This window comes from Nanorana parkeri, unplaced genomic scaffold (genome assembly GCF_000935625.1).
Source record: "Nanorana parkeri isolate BGI_ZX_2015 unplaced genomic scaffold, ASM93562v1 scaffold661, whole genome shotgun sequence".
Classification (NCBI taxonomy): Eukaryota; Metazoa; Chordata; class Amphibia; order Anura; family Dicroglossidae; genus Nanorana; species Nanorana parkeri.
The window spans coordinates 506,120-526,642 of NW_017306929.1; the positions used below are offsets into that span (position 1 = coordinate 506,120).

General features: G+C 41.2%; 1 protein-coding gene across 1 annotated transcript in view; it reads right to left on the minus strand.

Moving 5' to 3' along the window:
* Positions 1 to 20,523, minus strand: part of NTN4 (netrin 4) — a 98,918-nt gene that overhangs the window by 33,034 nt on the left and 45,361 nt on the right. The window contains exons 3-4 of the mRNA XM_018563407.1: positions 13,440 to 13,718; positions 3,837 to 3,963 (exon numbers count right to left, since the gene is read on the minus strand). Coding sequence (XP_018418909.1) covers positions 3,837 to 3,963; positions 13,440 to 13,718 — 406 coding nt within the window. The remainder of the gene's footprint in view (positions 1 to 3,836; positions 3,964 to 13,439; positions 13,719 to 20,523) is intronic.

Genomic DNA, 20,523 nt, shown 5'->3' on the forward strand with positions numbered 1-20,523 from the left:
TGTTCATTTGAAATGTTTAGAAAAAGTTTGAGATTATTGTGAGTACTAAACTATTTCCAGTTCACTTTCTGCTCTGTAACAATGTATAGACCAACACTGCCAAATATCATTGATAAACCTATTTTAATATAACCAAGCTTAATATAACCAACAAAAATGGAACAATTATCTGCAAGCGCAATGTTATTTTAAGGTTTTGAACAACCTGTCTTCCCAGTTTTCCATTCCACGTAGTTTTCCAGTTTTCTAGTCTAAGGAGGTGGCAGACAAACAATATGCTTCACACTAAAGTAATCATATTCTTATCAGTTTTCACTGATTTGTTTTTCCATTTGTGACGTGGAAGTAGTAATATCAAATATAACAATGTTACTCTACCCACTGGTAAATATGTACTTCTACACATACAGTATGTGTAGATGTGCAAGTGCACTTAAAGGAGAACTATGGGGTTCTATCTTTTTTTTTTTATGAATGCATTCCTTAGGCTAAATAAGTAAACAATGTAATTTACTGTAATTAGCCAAAACGCACAGGAAGGCTGTAAAACCTTATTTTAGGTGGTGGGCGGGGCTAAGCGCCGCAATGAGAAGACATCCCGACGTATCTGACGGGATCCTCCCCACTGATGATTGACAGTGGTTCTTGAGAGCTGCTCGCACGAATATATGGACATGCGCAGCAGCTCTCTCCTTACCTGCACGTCCCCGTGTGCCAGCTCCTTCCCTACTCTCTCTTTCTCTCCCTGCTGATCGCTGATGACAGAGGGGAAGGAGCTCTTTCGCTCTCTTCAGCATTTACTACAAATCGGAAAGTCCATATATGGTAAATGATGTCACTGGAGATCCCTGCTGATCGGATCCGATCAGCAGGGATCTCCAGTGACATCATTTACCATATATGGACTTTCCGATTTGTAGTAAATGCTGAAGAGAGACTTATTTAGCCTAAGGAATGCATTCATAAAAAAAAGATAGAACCCCATAGTTTTCCTTTAAGGTTTTTTTCTATTTTATGCTGTTAGACACACAGATTCTGAGGAGATGCACAGACAGTCTGATTTGCTCTATGCTATCACATGGCTATATAAAACTTCATTCAGCTGAATTATTAGTACTGATTTGCTATGTACCTACAGTGGGAGATAGATGCTCCTTCATTGCTGTCACCAATTGCCCAGACATACTTTTCCCTCTTCTGTTTTTTTTTCTCTCTGTTTTCCTTCTTCCTTTTCTTATATATAATTTCTCTATCCTGTATCCTACCTCTTTTCTTTTCCTTCACCTTGCTCCGTCCAAATCTACCTAACATATTTAATTACCTTTTGTATTTGCCTCCTGCCCCTCCTACTAGATTGTAAAACTGACCAAACACTATACGAACACAGTAGGTGCTGCTATTGGCACCCTTTTGGCAGGCATCCCTCAATCAGCTGATGGAAGAAGACTGTCGCAAAACCTTCGAATCAGCCAATTAGCTGCTGGCTCTGTTTGGGCATTCTGACAGCGGTCGGCAGCCACTGTCAGTATACAATGAAAACAGGGAGCGATTCCTCCATCTCGTAAGCGTTCATGGAGGAATCTGTAATATTTTCTTCATTCAGCCCATGGATTGAACAAAGAAAATATTAGAGTACGGCCAGCCTAAGCTCTCAAAGCAGGGCCCTTTTAACCCTCATGTATTGATACTGTAACTGTACTATCTCCCTCCACTTTGTAAAGAACTGGGAAAACTGTTGGTGCAATATAAATTCTGAATAATAATAATGGTAATAATAATAATAATATTATTAATACAACAACATATATATTGCTGTCCAAAAGGAAATACGCAAGCTTTCCCTTTCTGCAGTGAAGAGCACCCTTCTTAAATGTCTTCACTCACTCTCAAAGGAGAGTTATCCATCTAAAAAAATGTAGAAGAAGAAAAAAAAAATAGATACTTTTTCTAAACAAACAAATTTTAGAAAAAAAAACAAAACACTCTCCTCTTTCATGTCCCCAGCTTTCCGCTGCCGGACCCCATGTCACCTTCATAGTCCCAGCTCCCTACATCTCCTCCTTCGTGTCTGCAGCAGCTCGGCAGCGTTCTGTGTGATGAGGGGGCGGGGATAACACCGCTTCCCACTCATTGGCTGCTGCACCGGCTGGATACTTCACGCTGCGCCCGGAACAAGATGAGGGGAGCAGCGTGAAGCATGTAGGGCCCAGGACAGGAGGAAGAGGTCCCGGGACTGACATAATAAATATCCTGGTAATCAGCGGTTACCAGGGGCCCCTTCATCCTGTCGTAGGCCCCCTCCAAATGGCGTAACTCCAGGGCCCGGTCGCAGCCGCGACCTCTGCGACCCTGGTAGTTCCGCCACTATCCTTGATCTTCTTCACCTCCGCCCACTAAAAACAAAGCTCCGCCCCCCCCCCCAAAAACCTTCCTGCACGTGAACAGGAAGGTACCAAAATACCACAATTGTACAGGGGGGTCAGGGCCGGGACCGTACCAACTAATTTCACATGTAATGTACGACCATGGCGGACCCTGCAAGCACCATTCACAGACACCGGTGTCAGTGTACGGACACCTTGCCGATCCATGGGGGGGCCCTCTTCTTCCTCGTTGGGCCCCCCCCAGCAGGCGGAATGCCAGGGCCCGGTCGCAATTGCGACCCTGGTAGTTCCGCCAGTGCCTAGCTCTAGAGATGAACCAAAATTGCATGTATAGCCATGATATAACCATTAAACCATCTATTTTATAATGCAAGTACACAGCCACGCAGGCTGACATTGGTTAGGTGTTCATGTTTATACACTAAGAAAGCGTCCCTGGTGCTGGACTCAAAAAGAGAATTGTAGGAAGAAGGTGGTTGCAGTGGCTGGTAAGAGGCTTCAAAATGTGCTTTATGAATTCAGGAAACATGAAAACATCTCGACTTTCTCTTGAATGTTGCTCTGCAGAATTACAAAGTAATTATGCACAAAAATCAGACAGCACTCTGCTTCCAAAAGAACATCCTAGCACGAGTTTAAAAATCACATGGCACAAAGGAAAGAGCTTTATTGTGTGTGGCCATAGAACAGTATGTCTAAATGTGTATGGGTATCTGTTTATGGCTGCTGTTTTGGTAACAAAAAATTTAATTCCTTCTACTAAATTTAAAGTGTATTGTGCGTAAAGGCAGAGCTGGTGTTTACTGATCATGTTACAATGGGTGACAGGGAGGGTGGCAGCTGATTACAGTCTGACACCCTGGTGTCTGATTGATTTTCCTGTGGAGAAAACTTTGAATTTTTAGGCTTCAGGCCTAATAAAACCTTCATTAATAAAATGAAGAAAGCCTGCAATGTGAGTCATAAAAATGTGCACATGTATACATCATCACTGCACCTCTTCATTACCACAATAAATGAAAATCACTTACAAAAGGTGGAATAGGACTTTAAGTGCAATCAATGATTCAATGTAGAGCATCACATTTAAAAAAATTAAGCTGGGAGTGTTTTGTCCACTGACTTATCCTCCTATGTAATCCACCTCAGTGATAACACATGGTACTATTCCACATTTATATAAAATTAAAAAAAAATGGAAAAAAAATTAGTCAGCCCAGGAAAGACAGAAAGATGTTTATATGTCCTTGCATAAGAGGGCACGGGGTTACAGGAGGAAAAGGAGAGATCAAAAACAGGAAAAAAGGGAGGTTTACTAGGGGAATTTCATTAAGAGTCATCGGAAAATAATGTGAAATATACAGATCATTATGTGTGGGTTTCGCAATTTATTCACAAAAGTGGCTCAACAAGCCTCCTGAGTTAACCTCAGGATTCCCATCTTCCACTTACTTCTGCACATGTTAGGCTCCCCTGTTTTTCCATTTGCTGCTTTCCAAGGCTGGTCATTATAAAGGAGACCACACAGCTCACAGTGAGGACCTGTTGTGTGATGCTTGCAGATACATCGCCCATGGACCTAGACATAACACAAACATAACATCAAAACACCTAGTGCAAATTATAATAGGCAGCTTACTCTAATTCACTGACCTGGCCTGTATTTTATTGGCAACACAATCACTTTCATTCTTGAAAATGTATAAATTAACCCCAACACATACCAATACAGTTTGTTCTCAGAACTGGGAGTCATACATTTACTGGTCAGATTGTCTGGAGGTTACTTTACCCTTACTATAAGATAATTTACCATTAGACCACCTAATATACCACACAATCATAAAAAAAACAGTAAGTAGGCAGAGAACAGCATACATTAGCATGTTTTACCATGGTTAGGATCATCGTCATCAGTATAAAAAAAGGTTCTAAACCCAAATTACTCTGGTTAGTAAAGACAAGAAAGCCTCAAGGAAAAAAAAAAGCGCTTGGACATGGGAGCACTTCACAAATCCTAAAAAGTACCAAAACCCCCTTCCTGTCCAGGACGTTTTTCAATATTCAGTACTGCGGTACTTTGACTGACATTTATTCCGTCATGCAACGCTGTACTGAAATGAATTTTATACAATTTTTTGGGGACAGATAGAGCTTTCTTTTGGTGGTATTTAATCACCACTGGGGGTTTTATTTTTTACTATATAACAAAACAAATAGTACCAAAAATAGAAAAAAACTTGTTTCCCTATGAAATGTTATGAAACATTTATTATCACCCCAATTTTTTGGTAAAATATAAAAGACAGGGTCACGTCGGGTAAATAGACACCAAACATGTCAAGCTCTCAAATTGCGCGCACCCGCAAAAATCTCAAAAGTCTACAACACCCAAAATTGGCTTTTACCGCTGGTCAGTTTAGTGTTATCAGTAATTGCTCTCACTTCGACGTTCACGTGATATGTAACATGCTTGGCACAATCGTCGTTTTCACATGTAGGTACACCCGACACATGTTTGCATTTGTATGTGGGAGCAGGAGACTTTTAACAAAATTTGTGTTTTTTTTTTTTTATATGTGATTTGATTTTTTTTATGTTTCTTTCATTTAAAAAAAAAATACACTTAACTTTACTGCTATCACATGTGTGATAGCAGTAAAGTTAAGTGTAATTTTTTTTTTTAATTTACACGACAGGTCCTCTTTATGGAGACATCAGGGGTCCAAGACCCCTAATATCACCAAGGGACCCACAGAGAAGCTGATGAAGCAGAGATCTGCTTCACCATCTTCTCCCCGGCTTCAGTAGCTGGTATGGACAGCTGAATGCGGGAGTGATGTAATGTACATCACTTCCTGCATTCGGGGACCGGAGTCAGAGGGAGATTGTTTACTTGGCTCCCTTTGATGTCTGGTGACAGATCCACCCTGCTGGTCCCGCCCCGCACTGGGTACAGCAGATCTCAGGACTAGTGGCGGGGGGTTGAGAAACACCCGCAGAAAATACAAGCGATCGGGCGTCTCTACAGATGCCAGAATGCTTGTATGTAAACAGCCATCTATGGCTGTTTACATTTTTGACAATTTCCCCACTGGGGGCGGGAAGGGACATCTTAACCAGTTGACATCCGCTGTGTTAAACCCCCTTCCCATCCAGGCCATTTTTCAGTATTCAGCGCTGCGGTACTTTAACTGACATTTATTCCGTCATGAAGCGCTGTACTGAAATGAATTTTATACCCTTTTTTGGGGACAGATAGAGCTTTCTTTTGGTGGTATTTATTCACCACTGGGGGTTTTATTTTTTTACTATATTAAGGAAAAATTACCGAAATTTCAAAAAAAAAAACAGTTTCCCCTATATTAAAAACCCGGTACCGGGTGTTCGCATTGGACGGGTCTTTTCTGCCCGTGCGTGCCCGCTTGGGGGCGCGCGCGAGCAGAAAAAAATTGCCGTCTGGAGACGGCAACCCGCAGATGCTGCAGTGCCGTCCGTCCGTTTTTTTACTACGGGCGGACGGCATGAGGTTAAAATGCCCACCCACATCTACAAGCCTTCCGTCCGGCCGTTTAGGTACGGCTAATGGACAGGAGGTGGTTAATCCAAATTTAACAAACTCACTCCTGGTATTGCCATTTTGACTAATTATCTGCAATATCCAAACGCAGGGAAGTGTTCAATATGCAGAAATGTAATCAAGTTACACAAAAATGTTTTTTCCACTGCTAAATGCATTTCAATTACACCATGAGATTAAAGTGGACCTGAACTCAAAAAGTGAAGATTTTCTATGTAATATGGAACATTTAGAAATAATAATTGTGCCTAAGCAGTACCCTAAAAATATATCTTTAGTCTTTAATTCCTTGAGAAAAATAGCTGTGCACTTGCTGATATGGGAGTGTGCTTAGCCACTCCTGTACCTACAGCCTCATAGCTGTATATCTGAATTTCAGATCTCAGGCGCTGCTGTTTCTAACTGCTAGTCTAAGGGGATTTGGAGTGAGATTTAATGATGTCACTACTGTGCTGCTCACTGTTCTCCTCACTGAAAGCTTTGGCATAAGGAAGCAAAGCCCTACCAAGATTGCTGCCTCCACACAGAGACACAAGAACATGGTACGGTAATAGGGAAACATTACCTACAGTGAGACCAAAGGTAATATTGGTGCCTAGTCCTTTGCTCTCTATTACAGTCAATTGTAATTATATTCAGTAGATTTTGTATTTCCATGCACAGTGATAGTTTGCATATACAGCACATTGGCTATTATTTGACTGACAGCTGGAATACTGGAATTAATACAGTATTTGTCAGTGTTATCTATTGATATTTGCCGCTTTGTTAATGTAAAGCAGGCCTTTTTGTCTTTTGAAGATGCAGAGTATTTGAATATTGCCTGAATTTCTTTGTAAAACATGAAATGTTTGCTCACATGGGACTGACTGGTTTGGAGGTCCATCACTCAACAACAGCATGTCTCTTTTTAGAGCTCTCGGCTTAAACTAATACAACTGTCATTCAATATGCTTCAGCGGGGTTCTCGCCATACTCTGTATCTCTGTTTATCATAAGAAGCCTTAGAAGCTTCTCCAGACATTCGGTATGTTTGATACAGTATCTGCTGAAAAGTGTTACTGTTATGCTTAATATAAAACAAACCAAATGGAACCTTGAAAAGGATACATCCACATATTTTAAATGAATGCATTTTCAGTTCTTTGAAGATTACATGAAAGAAGAGGCAAATCCTACAGCATACATGTGAGTCATTTTAATAGAATTTAACCTTAAATGTTAGCTTAGAAATGATGTACTCCGTTAACACTGATTTCTGATCTTAACAACACTCTCTATAGAATAACATACTTTATAAAGGGCCATTGTATCAGACATCATGGTCGTTAAACAACCCTTAAAAGTTAGAACATATTTGTGAGTCTTTGCTGAAGCAAATTCTATTACAAAGGGACAATGTTATATTATGTTCAAAAAATAATTTTTAGGGCCTACAAGTACTCATAGCTCAAATGTTATGATTTCAAAATACTATCAAGTTTTCTAAGGATTTGTGAAGGCAAATGACAACTGACAGGACTATTCACAAAAGGGTGAAGAGTTTGGAGAAGGCAAGAGAAGTGAACAATCTAGGCCAAAATAGTTTGGAAAGATTCTCCAAATCAGCTCACATTCCAGTTCAGCTATGTTGTCCTAGATCAGGGGCACCCACTATTTTTCGTTTGGAGATCTACTTTTCAAATGACGAACTCATGAATGAACGGGTTGATAGCCTATTTGACAAAGGCAAATCAGCTATTCACGTTGCAAGGGAATCTGCACTTTGTAGGGAAAGTTTCCCCTTAGTTTAGTGAATAAGTTGACATTCTACTGACTTCCATCATCCAATCACGTGCAAGAAAAAATATACGTTTTTTTTTTTAAATTTCCCTTGCATATGATTGGGTATTCTTTGCAAAGTAAAATTTCCCCACATTCACTAAGCTAAGGGAAATTTCCCTTGCAATGTGCACATTCCCTTGCAAGGCCTTACTGGCCTTTAGTAGGTCAACCCCACTGATACCTAGCATTGGCAGAATTGTTTTTAGTGTCTATGTTTAGCTCACCAGTCCACCTTGTTATATTTTAAACCAAAAAAAGGGCAAGTTTAACAAGACTTATGTGCTACCGCTCAATGATCTGCCCCTAGTGCTCAGTGCAATACTTGTCATTCAGCTTTCCAGATACCTACAAATGTTCGAGTATGTACACACATAAGTATCTTGCTGAGTATCTAATTTACAAGCTCCTATAAGAGATTTCATATTTGCTGAACCCTGTGTGAACTCACTCACTCAATGAATATTTAAGAGTGGAAGTTCCTTTAGAGCATGGTACCAAATCATTCTCCAGTTCACATGACATTCCTTTGAGTTTAAGGGGAAATGCCGTACTTCTCATTCCACTAGATAAACCTCTTGATTCCTTGACTGCAACTTTTTTTTTCTTGACAAAAATTAGGAGTCAGTAAATCACATGCATTTCTTATAGCTGGGTCACGTCACAAGAGAAAGCATTACATGATTTTAGAACAAATTCAGGCAGCAAGTTAAATCAATCAGTGAAATTCACTTCTCCGCTCAATTGACCTTTAACCTGATCTTTAGATTGCCCATTGTAGTCAAGGGCCATGCCTTACGGAAACCTTCTGTCTGACATGTCGCCATGGGCAGAATCTGCCACTTTACTTGAAGAATGTCACTCCCGTGCTGGCTGAAATGCTGCAGATTCTTGATCATTAGAGAGGGAGCAGAGATTGAGTAAAATCTCACCGGTTCACCATAGCAGAAGCTGATCGGTATTGAAAAGAGTATGTAACTGCTAAATTGTGACTATTGACAGCATCAGTTGTATGAAATGCACCAGGTTCAGCACAGTTTTTAGGGACTGCAGCATGATGACACACATTCCACACTACGCAGTCTCCATCTCTGAGAAATTCAAAGCTAGGAACCTGGGAACACCTGTCCCGTTATTTCTTAGTTCTAGCTCTAGGGCAGGGGTGGGCAACTCTGGGCCTCCAGCTGTTTGGGAACTACAAGTCCCACATGGCATTGCAAGACTCTGATAACCACAGGCATAACTCCCAAAGGCAGATGCATGATAGGATTTGTAGTTTCAACACACCTGGAGGGCCGGAGTTGCCCACCCCTGCTCTAGGGTCTAGAGCCATAAAAGCTGAACTTCAGTCAAACCTCTAAATACACAGATTAAATACACCTATCTACGTCTATCTACACAGCACAGCCCTATCTGGCAGGGCAAGACCTGATTTTTCTCTGCTGCAGTTAAAGAGGAATTACAGGATTTTCAAGGGTTAACTGCTTATTTTGGTCTAGGGGCACAAATAAAGAAAATATATTTACCTGATTCTCAATCCCGTCTGGCTGCTTGACCGGTCTCTGCAGCCTCTTCTTCTCCGGTCCCCAGGCGTCTAAGCCCCACTGACGTCATAATGTCTATGCAAGGTCCATTCACCTGCATTAGATGTGAGGACGCCAAGTAACATTCCACAGCTACAGCAGAGGTAGAAAGAGGTCACCGCCGCATGATTGAAGATCAGGTGAGTGTATCTTCTTCTTAATTCTGTTCCCTAGACCAAAATGAGAAGTTGACCCTTGCAGTGGGGCACTTTTGAAAATCCTGAGGATCTGCTTTAAGTAACACTTACAGGTCTTGTCCTTCTCCCAGCCTGTGATTGGTCAATGAAATGGGAAGCAGCAGACTGATGAGCGCAGCTTGCTGTCACTATGCTCTCTCCTCCCATCAGTAATCCCTTTCTTAGCACATGAGCACTGCAACACAACTGACTAGCTCCTTGTGCGGCTTTTCCCTCCTCCTTTTCTGAGCTCTACTGTATTAGGGCTTGCAAATGTCTGATACCAAGTCAAATTCATAGTCCATTAAATATATCGCTTTACTGCTGTATCAATGATTACAGAGCTGCATTAATTTGGGTATTTTATATCTGCCTGGAGTTCAGCCTATGACTACAATTCCCAAAGAATGGCAGCATAAACATTGGAGTCACCACACAGGTAAGATGTAGTGGGATTGATTAAAAAAAGGTGGAGAAGAAACATCGTTTTTTTGGCCTACAGCTACTTTTTGGATATCCGCCACCATTTTTCAGTTGAAATTAGAAAAATAAATCTATCACCTAATCACATAAAAGGGTTTTGAATGTTAACTATCATTAACCAGCAATTTTACTTATCTGAAGAATCAGAATGATCAGAATACCTCCTGGAGCTGTGTTTAGAATGATGGCAACACTTGAAATCAAATCTGTTGCTGTTAAATTCTTAAAGGGTTAGTTACAAATGGGACAGCCCTGTGGAGCCACAATGGCTGATCTAATATATTTCAAGTGGTTTACGATTTCACGTGTAATCAGTGAAAGTTGTAAATGTGCCAGAGAATGGTCTTTATTTTAGAACACACATGGTTTTGGGAATATGATCCAAGCATTAATATCAGATTATTCAGGATCAAAGTACCGCTCACTGTTTGAATTAAGACCACATTACACCTCTATGTGATAGAAATCTACCAATCACACATGTGTCAGAGCAAAAAATAATGCTAATTACCACAAATGATCAGCTACAGATCACAGGCTTCATTTTATTACTCGACTGTCACGCAAGTATTTGTAGCCAGAAGTGTAATGACAGTGCAATGAAACGTCTTTTATATGCTGGTAGTAAACCGCTGGATAGCAACCTTCACTTTCAGTACTGAACGCACACTTGCCCATTTCAAACACTGTCCTATATAATAAATGTTTTGGTCTCGCAGTGATACAAGCATATTATGTGCAAGTAGAGCGATGGTGCCAAAAACCTGCCATCACACTAGCACATAGTATGTATGCTGCTTGTGGTCACATAACTCAGTATGGTTGTAGTGGTGATAATAAAACATCTCCATACAAGTTTATTCTTTGATAATGGTTATGAGTGAGAAAACATCTGTATAATTCTATCATCTGAAAGACTGTTACATTGACTTCAATATGCAATTCTCATGCTTTAATAGCAATCAGGAACCCTTCAGCCTGACAACCAGACAAAAAAGTAAAGCCATCCTTCTGAATGATGAAGGAAAAGACCTGAAATAAGCCTAAAGAAGAACTCCAGGAAAAATCAAAAACTTACTATTACTTACCTGATCCTTGATCCTGCTGCTTCCTCTGGGCTGCTAGACTGATCCCCGTAGCCTCTCATTCCCTGGGCTCTGGCGGTCTAAGGACCGCTGATGTCATTATGTCTTATGCAGGTCCATTGACCTGCATCAGACGTGATGACACTGTCCATAGCTGGAACAGAGGGGGAGAGAGAAAGAGGTGAGTGCCGACCGATACTGGCCCGAAGCCCAGGTGGGTAAAACTGCTTTATTTGAGCCCCCTATACAAAATGAGCATGTAACCTTGTAGTGTGGGGGGTAGCCCCACTGCAATAGTAAGCTTTTGATTTCCCAGAATTCGTCTTTAACTCAGTTTTGCATGTAACTTACTATACAGTTTAACTCATTGTTTATTCTGCTACACAATTAAGAACAGCTGAATGGCTGATATGTTCTAAAAATAAAATGAAGGTGTAGCATTACAATTGCAATTTTCTGTGTCTAAAAGCAGACAGAGCATAATTGAATGAAGGTACTAAATGTAAAAAGTCAGATGATTTTACTCACAACCTCTTAGTATAGAATTGTTGGCACCAATAGCTTAATAAAGGTCACCACTGCTATTGGCAGATTGGCTATTGGCAGATACTGTACATGTCATATGCCTATGACATCATGTATATCAGTATCTTGTATGGTATATTTGTTGTTTCTGTTAATCTTTCATCTGTTCACTGACAACATTTAAAGTGAATCTAACACAAAGTAAAACACCTAGGTGACAGAGTTTTCATCAAACAACCAGCTCCCAGCTGCAGTGCGGTATTCTAGTTCCAACGTCAGAGCCCCATTTCTAGCATGCAACGTGCATTATACATTGTTACATAACAAGTAGGGATGCATCAATACCAGCTTAGATACCAGTGCCGATACTTAGTATTTTCATGAGACCTGGCTCTGGCGCTCCACCACTCTCCTGAAATCGTTAGTCGATATTGTTTTAGAAAAACTGCCACATGACAATAAACAAAAATGTATCAGTACTTGTATCTGTGATCACTTGGGCAAGTATCAGTACTTGTACTTGCAAAACTGGTATCGGTGCATCACTTTATTTATATTTATAAATACTAAATCATACATTAAAAAAAACATGTACAAATCCCAGGAGGTCCGTGTGCTTCTTACAAATGACAGCTGCCTCCTTTTGATTTTTTCTCTAGTCTAGTCTTGGAGCTGGAAAAGTATCTGTACTTGTACTTGTACAGAGTACGGTACTTGGTATCGGTGCATCCCTAATAACAAGTCATGGAATTGCTGCTTCCAGAAGACCCTAATCACACAGCGGTGTGTCTTTGCAATGGATGTCATATAAATTGTAAGGCCTCTAAAATCTGTAAGGTTTTACCACTATCACAGGCCAATGCTAAAATATTCATAAATTAGATAGCTGAATCACAAAGCCTGTCTTAAACTACACTTGCAGTGAGGCTACCCCCGCGCTGCAAGGGTCTACTGCTCGTTTATGTCTAGGGGTATGGTGAAGAGGACTTTTACTTACCTGATCCTGGTACCCCCTAGCAGTCAGCTCAAACCTCTCTTCCCTCTGCTTCAGCTTGTGGATTGTCCCTTGGTGTCCTCAAATATAATGCAGGGCTATGGGCCCTGCATTAGACGTCATGACATCAGCAGGCTTCCGACTGGAGCGGAGTTGGGAAGAGGCTGCGGGTGTTGGATTGGACCCAGTGTGAGCAGGGATAAGGGTAAGTTAAAGTCCTTTACACAGGTTCCCTAGATATAAACAAGCAGTGAAGGGTGGGTGGGGGTAGCCCCACTGCAAGGGTTGTTTTTCAGGAGGAGATAGGCTTTCACTCTAACGTATTTTTTGTTGTTGTTGTTGGTACCAATTCAAAGTAAGAAAATAAAAACTGCAATTTTCCTGAGGGCTCCGTCACTTTATATTTTAATAGCATAAAACAAATAATATACAGAGATTGAAAATAAGAGATTTAAGAAATGTCTTCTTTCTTTCTAATTTAAGAAAGACAGAAGGGGGGAATTTATCAAAATTGGAGCAGACAAAATCTGGGGCAGTTGTGCATGGCAACCCATCAGCTTCTCTCTTCAGTTTGTTCAGCTAAGATTTGAAAATGAATGAGAGAAACTGATGGGTTGCCATGCACAGCTGCTCCTGATTTTGTATGCTAGTTTTGATAAATCCCCCCCATAGTATGTAAAAATAAAGTATTCATAGATGGTTCTTAAGCATACAGACATGAGTAATTTCAAAAATCAGCCTCCTGTATACAAACTTTTAACATTAACATGCAGCATTGAATAGTATTGCACAATAATTTTATACTCACCACCTGGAGTTTGCTGGTTGTCCGGACTTGTCGAAATCCATCAGTTGGAACGCAATGATCTGCGTGTCCATTGCAAAAGCAGCTTCCCTTAACTATAAAGTCATAAACAGCATAGTGGGCTAAAGACTGCGGTTTGATGTCTGAGTCCTTGTTGTGGCAGGGACACAGCTGTTGCTTCAGAAGCTGAACACGGAGATTAGTGATCTTCAGTTTGTCTTGTGCTTCTAAACTGTAAGGATCCATCGCTGAATAGTAAGGTGGCATAGCTCGGAAAATAACCTGCAGGAAAACGTAGGTGCATGAGAATTTAAAGGTGAATTCAAGGAAAACACATCCAGGTCATCATAGACAGTTGTTTTTGGTTAGAATGATCATATTCCCACCCATACACCCCTCACTGAGCACAATAGGCAGTGTGCACATTCTTGTTATGAATGGGATCCACCACAATTTAATCCCTGGCTGATGGTAACAAGCAGCACACATAAGATGGAAGGAGCACTGTCTGAAAGGAAATAGGTGCTACAAGCACAAGTTTCCTAAGTGAAAATGTCTGTCCCAACTAAAGCACAGGTACGAAGAAATATATGTAGAATGGCATTGCTTTCTCCCTTCTGAAAACAATATTTACTTTGCTGCCATGTTGAACCAAAAGCTTTAAAGCACAACTTTATTTTTATTTAAGTTGTCCTTTAAAGAAGAACTCTGGGTAAAACTTGTATTAACCCTTGCAGTGGGGCTACCCCTGAACTGCAAGGGTTAACTGCTTGTTTTTGTCCAGGTGCTTAAAAACAATTATACTCACCTGAACCACGGAGCTGGCTTGTTCTGAGGCCAGTCCTTCCAACCTATCTCCCTCTCCTCTGCAGTGGTCTAAGGTCCTGTAAATCATCACGATCTATACAGTGTATAGATGTGAGGATGCTGAGGAACATATTTCGATGCTGCAGCATAGGAGGAGACAGGATTCAGAGAGCGAAGAAGCAGGGAGTCGGCTCGGCAGTTCAGGTGAGTATAACTTTTTTTTAAAAAGCACTTTGACAAATACGAGCAGTTAACCCCTGCATGTGCTGGGGTATCCCCACTGCAAGGGTTAAGAAACATTTTAAGATAATTTTTTAAGATTTCCTTTGCCCGCCCCCTGTGTAACCCAAATAGCTTAATACATACCTTCAACATCTATGCCCTATGGCAGTACAAACTAGTCATAGGGATGAACAAAGCTGCAGCATGCATGCATAGTAAGTTCAGGGCCTGACCAGGACTTTTTTGTGCACAGGCTGTGGTGCTGGAGGTATTATTTAGCTATGTGGGTTGTACTGGGAGGAGAAGGAAAAAGTGAATGTGTCCTATGATTTACTGGTCAGAAATGTTAGGTCAAATAATGACCACTTTTAACACTAGCCATAATCTTTTCATAGTCCGATTATTACAATTTTTTTATATAATATTGGTCCAGGTGTGACCTCCCTATGGCCACAGCACACACGCCTGAAGCCACTGTTATCTTCGGGGCAGGGGGGGCAAATTACAGAGCAAAAATTCTGACACATTCCATAGCCTTCATTCATGAGAAAAGAGTGTTATGGGTGTGGGCCTAGTAATTGTTTTCCAGCCATGGCAAATTTTTATTGATAACAATATCAACAAATAAATAGACAGATTGCTAGACCTCATACATACACAACAGCAATCAAAACAATGTAAATAATTATGTATTAAAACAAGATCTGAGTGTTGGCCACTGCCAGCTGTCAAATCTCCAGGTAGTAAAACAGATGTCATGCAGATAAAACACCATTCACCAACTCTTGAATCGTGTGTTGGTGGCTGTTTTGTAGCATCCCCTGACAGAAAGTTAATATTTGATTTAGCAGCACATCTGGAATGAAATAGGACAGTTCAATCCTACAAGTTACAGAGACAAGAGCTAGGCACACCTGGCTAATAGGCATCATGCTATTCATTGAACCTGTAGTTCCTAGCAGTACTTGCCTTAGGGAAATATTCAAACCATCTGAGTTACATCATTCCCAAGACTTTTGTGGTTCCATCTGGGACACATCTAATACCAATGTGTTACAATATCCGTGCTGACACCAGGAAAGTATCATATTTTACTGCCAGTGTGTGCAAAACAATGTAGGCTCTTCTAGTTAGTGATTTTGTTACATGAGAAGCTAAACCTAATTAGCAGGTAATACATGCCCATCATTTCACTCTGGTAACTCCAGGGTCTGTAACTCTACTCTTTCAGAATAGAATGATATTACCATTTATAATAACCCTAAAGGTACAGATGTATGCAAGCAACAGACAAGCGTTACACCTTAGTAAACATAGAAAGAAAAAGAGATATGAACAAGGAAATGTCTGCTACTTAGAATTTGAAAAATTCTATACAAAACAACAAACAAAACTGTGTTTTGCCCCCTTTTAAATACACTTTATGGCTGGGTTCACACCTAGGCGTATTGAATATGCGCGTCTGTCGCGCGTTTTTACCGCGATTCGCGGTAAAAAAAAACGCACGACAAGCGCGTGTTTCCGAGGGCTACTTGGCTGTATCCCAATGGAAACGCGAGACCAAAACGCCCCAAAGAAGTACATGTACTTCTTTGGGCGTAGGCTGTTTTGTAGCGAGTTCAGACGGGCTGAAATACGGAAAGGTGTGAACCATACCCATAGAAAACAATGGGATTTTCAAGTTTGTACGTTTTGTAGAGCGTTCGTCGAGCATTGAACGCGCTACAAAACGTTCAGGTGTGAACCAGGCCTATATGTACAGGCTGGTACTCAGGTGCCCCAAGGATGTATGCAGCAGACTCTACATAAGTAAAAATACCAATAGGTTATTGATCAGGCCAAGATCAAAACAGAATAATGAGATGAGTACCAGAAGGTTATCTACATTACAGTTGGAGGTCAAGAAAGGAGTTAAAACAGCTAGGAATAGGGCAGAAGTGTACTTGGGGGTTTGAGTGAGTGTAAAAATCATTTGGTTCACAAAACCAATCATCGAAGCTAAAACATAGGGCAGAATCAGAGTTGGGATTCAGAGAAAAGACAACAACAGGTAAAGGTTAAATGATCTCAGGTTGTCGTAATCAGCACAAAAGACAGTTTAGAAACACAGCACAGGTTAGTATCCATGTGGCAAACAAATGCTACAACTTGCAACCAAACTCAAGGGTATGAAGCTCTTTAAACGCCAATCCAAACATGTGCCAATATATCCCCCCATTTGTGTAGAAGTGTACAAAAGCACCATCTTCATGTGCACACTTCAAGACTTTGGAACAGCAGCAGGAGAATGTGAGAAAGCTGAGGAAGGAAGGAGTGCTGAAAGAGAAACCAAAGGTAAGGTGCCCATACACTGCACGATTATCGTACGATAATCGTATGCGATCGGTTTTTCGTACGATAATCGAGCAGTGTGAACGGAGACGTGCGACCGTTTCTACTGTACGGTCGCACGTCTTCTGTCGAACCAGCATGTTCGAAAACCAGCCGGGAATCGTACGATTCTCGGCTGGTTAGAACGGTGCTCGGAAGACAAATGCCGAACGGGCCAGTGTGCGCCCGCGCACACTGCCCGTTCAGCATTGCGGTCATCGGAAGCCCGCCCCTCAGGGGGGCGGGCTTGCGATGATCGAGAGTGCGATCTGCCTGTCCAAGATAGGCAGATCGTACGTTTTTTTAATCCCTGTACAACCATCGCAAGACTAAAGTCTTGCGATGGTTGTAGAGTGTATGGCCACCAGTAGACAACAGAAGAAAGACAGGGAAGAGGAAGCCACAGGATGTGGGGTCACCACCAGGACTACTGGAAGGCTGACAGATATACCATGACCCATCAACAAATTGTGCCACTGATGGGTTACTGACCCGTAAACATATGACAGGCACCTGGCTGAATAAAGCAGGAAAGTTCCTTAAACATGTTTTAACGCTTTCCAGCTTGCCACACTTTTTATTTTGCATTTAGACATGTAATCTCACTATAAAGGCTTCCTATTCATTTATAACAGGGGCTGCAGAAAAAGAGAAAAAAAATTAAAATAAAGATTATTGAAAAAAGTAGAAACAATTGGGCAGAGCTAGCAGTGACATCTAGGTTCGTCTAATTGTTTCCTATTGGTCGGGACCTGCTAGAGTCTTCTAGCAGGTCCCGGCCAATGAATAACAACTAGGCGGAGCTGGCTGTCACCTCATTGTTAAATGACAGTTCAGCGTCCCAAGGTAACCTGGGGACGCTGATCTGTCATTGCAACTGGGTGGAGCAAGGCATGAGATCAAGACTGGCTCCACCCAGCTGTCAGTTACGAGGCTTTCGGCCAGCCAATGGCCAACTGTTCGGCCCGCTTAGCGTGTCACTTCGGCTTAGTCGAGCCGAAGCATATGCCTTCGGCTTGGCTGAGCCGCTCGGCCAGCTTCGGGAGCTGTACGGGCTATAGTGAATAGCCCTACAGCAGCCCTTCGGTTCTACTGAACCAAAGGGCTCCTTCGGCTAGCTTCTTTGTGAATAACCCTTTATGTAATTTAGACATTCTTTGGCTATTTGCACACACAGCAAGCGGAAACCAGACTGGGTGTTGCTTATTAGATAGCAAAGGCTGAAAAGGCTTAAAAGGCCAAAAGGCGCTTTTCTCTTTTATGATCCTATTGATCTATTGTGTGTTGATTAGGGTGTTGCTGAGCCTCAGCCTAGCTTTTTTTTTCTATCTTCTGCAGAAAAGTGAGAGAAAGGTAACACCATTACATTTACTTTAGATACACAAAAGGTAATACTATGCAACTTTATTAAACAACAACTATCAAGAAAAAACCCCCCCACAAGGTTTCCTTCACCCTTTGCATGCAAAGTAGACGCTTGTTACAATGCGGTGTGTTCCAGTCCCTATCAAGTGTAATAATAGATTGTGCTACGCATACAGGGAAAAATAAAAATTAAAAAAAGTTAGAAATGGGCTAAGATTTTTGTGACAGTTGTATTGTACCTGACCTTACTAAAGGTTTGCTCACTATTAGGATTCAAGTATTAACACTAGTCACATTTAGGGGTCATTTGTTTGGTTAAAGTAAAAGAAGTATTAACCTCTCAAATAGGGATGCACAGATACTTTTCGAGTACCAGTGCCGATACTTGGCATTTTCATGAGAACTACCAGGGTTGCAGCGGTTGCAGCTGGGACCTACCTCTGGCACACCACCACTGTCCTAAAATCATTAGTCTGTATTGTTTTAGAAAAACTGTCACATGACAATAAACAAAAATGTATCAGTACTCATACTTGTAAGTACTTGGCAAGTACCAGTACTCGTACTCGCAAAACTGGTATCTGTGCATCCCTTTATTTATATTTATAAAAATAAAATCATATATTAAAACAGAGATGTACAAATCCCAGGAGCTCTGTGTGCTCCTTACAAATGACAGCTGCCTCCTAATTTTTGAATTTTTCTCTAGTGTAGTCTTGGAGCTCAAAAGTATCGGTACATGTACTCGTACTTGTACCGAGTACTGTACTTAGTATCTGTGCAACCCTACTCTCAAACTATTTTCAATAATGAATCCAGATCAAACAAATATACATTACCAGCAAAATATTTGTTTAAATTTTTGGCCAAGCCAGTCGTGTTGCTGAAAAGCTGGCTCCAACTCTCTCAGCTCGTTTTCCCTGAACTTCCTGTCCAGTACAAGATCACAAAGGACAGAGCAGTCTTGAGCAGCTGTCCATCTACTAGATAAAGGCAGAAGGAGGAGGGAGCAGGGGAGTGTCTTGCCTTGCTGCACCTGTGTGTTTGTGAAGCTTATTAACACATACAAGAGTGACTCCATTGGACCCTGCAAAGGAAAGGAGTCACCCTAAAACAGGATATCAAGGCCAGTGCTAAGGGGACCAACTGATGCTGCAGGAAACTACAAGTTGTAAACATTAACACCCCATTCACACTTGCGATATTGCAAATCGCGCGTTTGTCGCACGATTGTCATTTGCACGGAATTGCGCGTTTTTCCGAGCGATATCGTGTGAATTTTCGTATTGGGCTGAGTACAATCTCGCGACATCCGCGCCAAAAAAGGGTCCTGCACAAGCGACGCGCGACAGCGACAAGCTACAGGCGACATGGAGCTGTAAATGGGAACAGCTCCATTGACATGCATTGGACTTAGTACACAGAGCGATATCGCGTAGAAATATGCGCGATTTTGCAGCGTAAATCCACGCGATAAACCGCTCAGTGTGAACGGGGCCTAAGGCATCAAGAAGAAGTACCCATTGTAAGGTTTATTCAGCATTTAAAATAGCTTACAAACCTTTTGACTTTAATATCACTTTAACCAGCTGTTGTAAGAATGGGGCAAAATCTAATGTTTTTATGGTATTTTCTCTTCTGGTCAAATGTTCTTAATATAAATACCATAAATCAGCAGACTCTTGTTCTCTCCTGCAGAAGGAATGAGCTTTAGTATATTGTACATAGTCCAGCAAATTTTGATAACACTGGTATTACTGTTTAGAACCATTAGCCACAGAAGTGGTATAAATAAAAATGCTGATGATTTAATTTGGCAGATAAAAACAATGTTGCAACAGAAAAAGTAAATATAACGAACTGCTCTGATTATCTGTGCAGAGTCAGGAGGATGCATAAATAGCTAGGCACTTCTTTTTTTCTAAACAGTCCCCTTAGTGTTAAAGCAGAACTCCAGGATTTTCAATCGTTAATCCTTGCAGTGGGACTACCCCCACACTATAAAGGTTAACTGCTCTTTGTGGTCTAGGGTGCTGAAAAAAAAAAGATACACTTACCCAATCCTCGATCCTGGGCGACCAGTCTAGCAGCCAGGTGGGACTGAGGATCAGGGAAGTATATTTTCTTTATATGCGCTCTAGACCACGAGCAGTCAACCCTTGTAATGTGGGGGCAGTCCCCACTGCAAATCCTGGAGTTCCTCTTTAATACATACAAAATGTCATCAAACTACAGATAAATAAAGTCAAAGTGTTAAAATAGCACAAAAAGGACAAGGTGGAAAAAAAATCACTTATCGGTTATTCAAACCCTTCCTAAATCA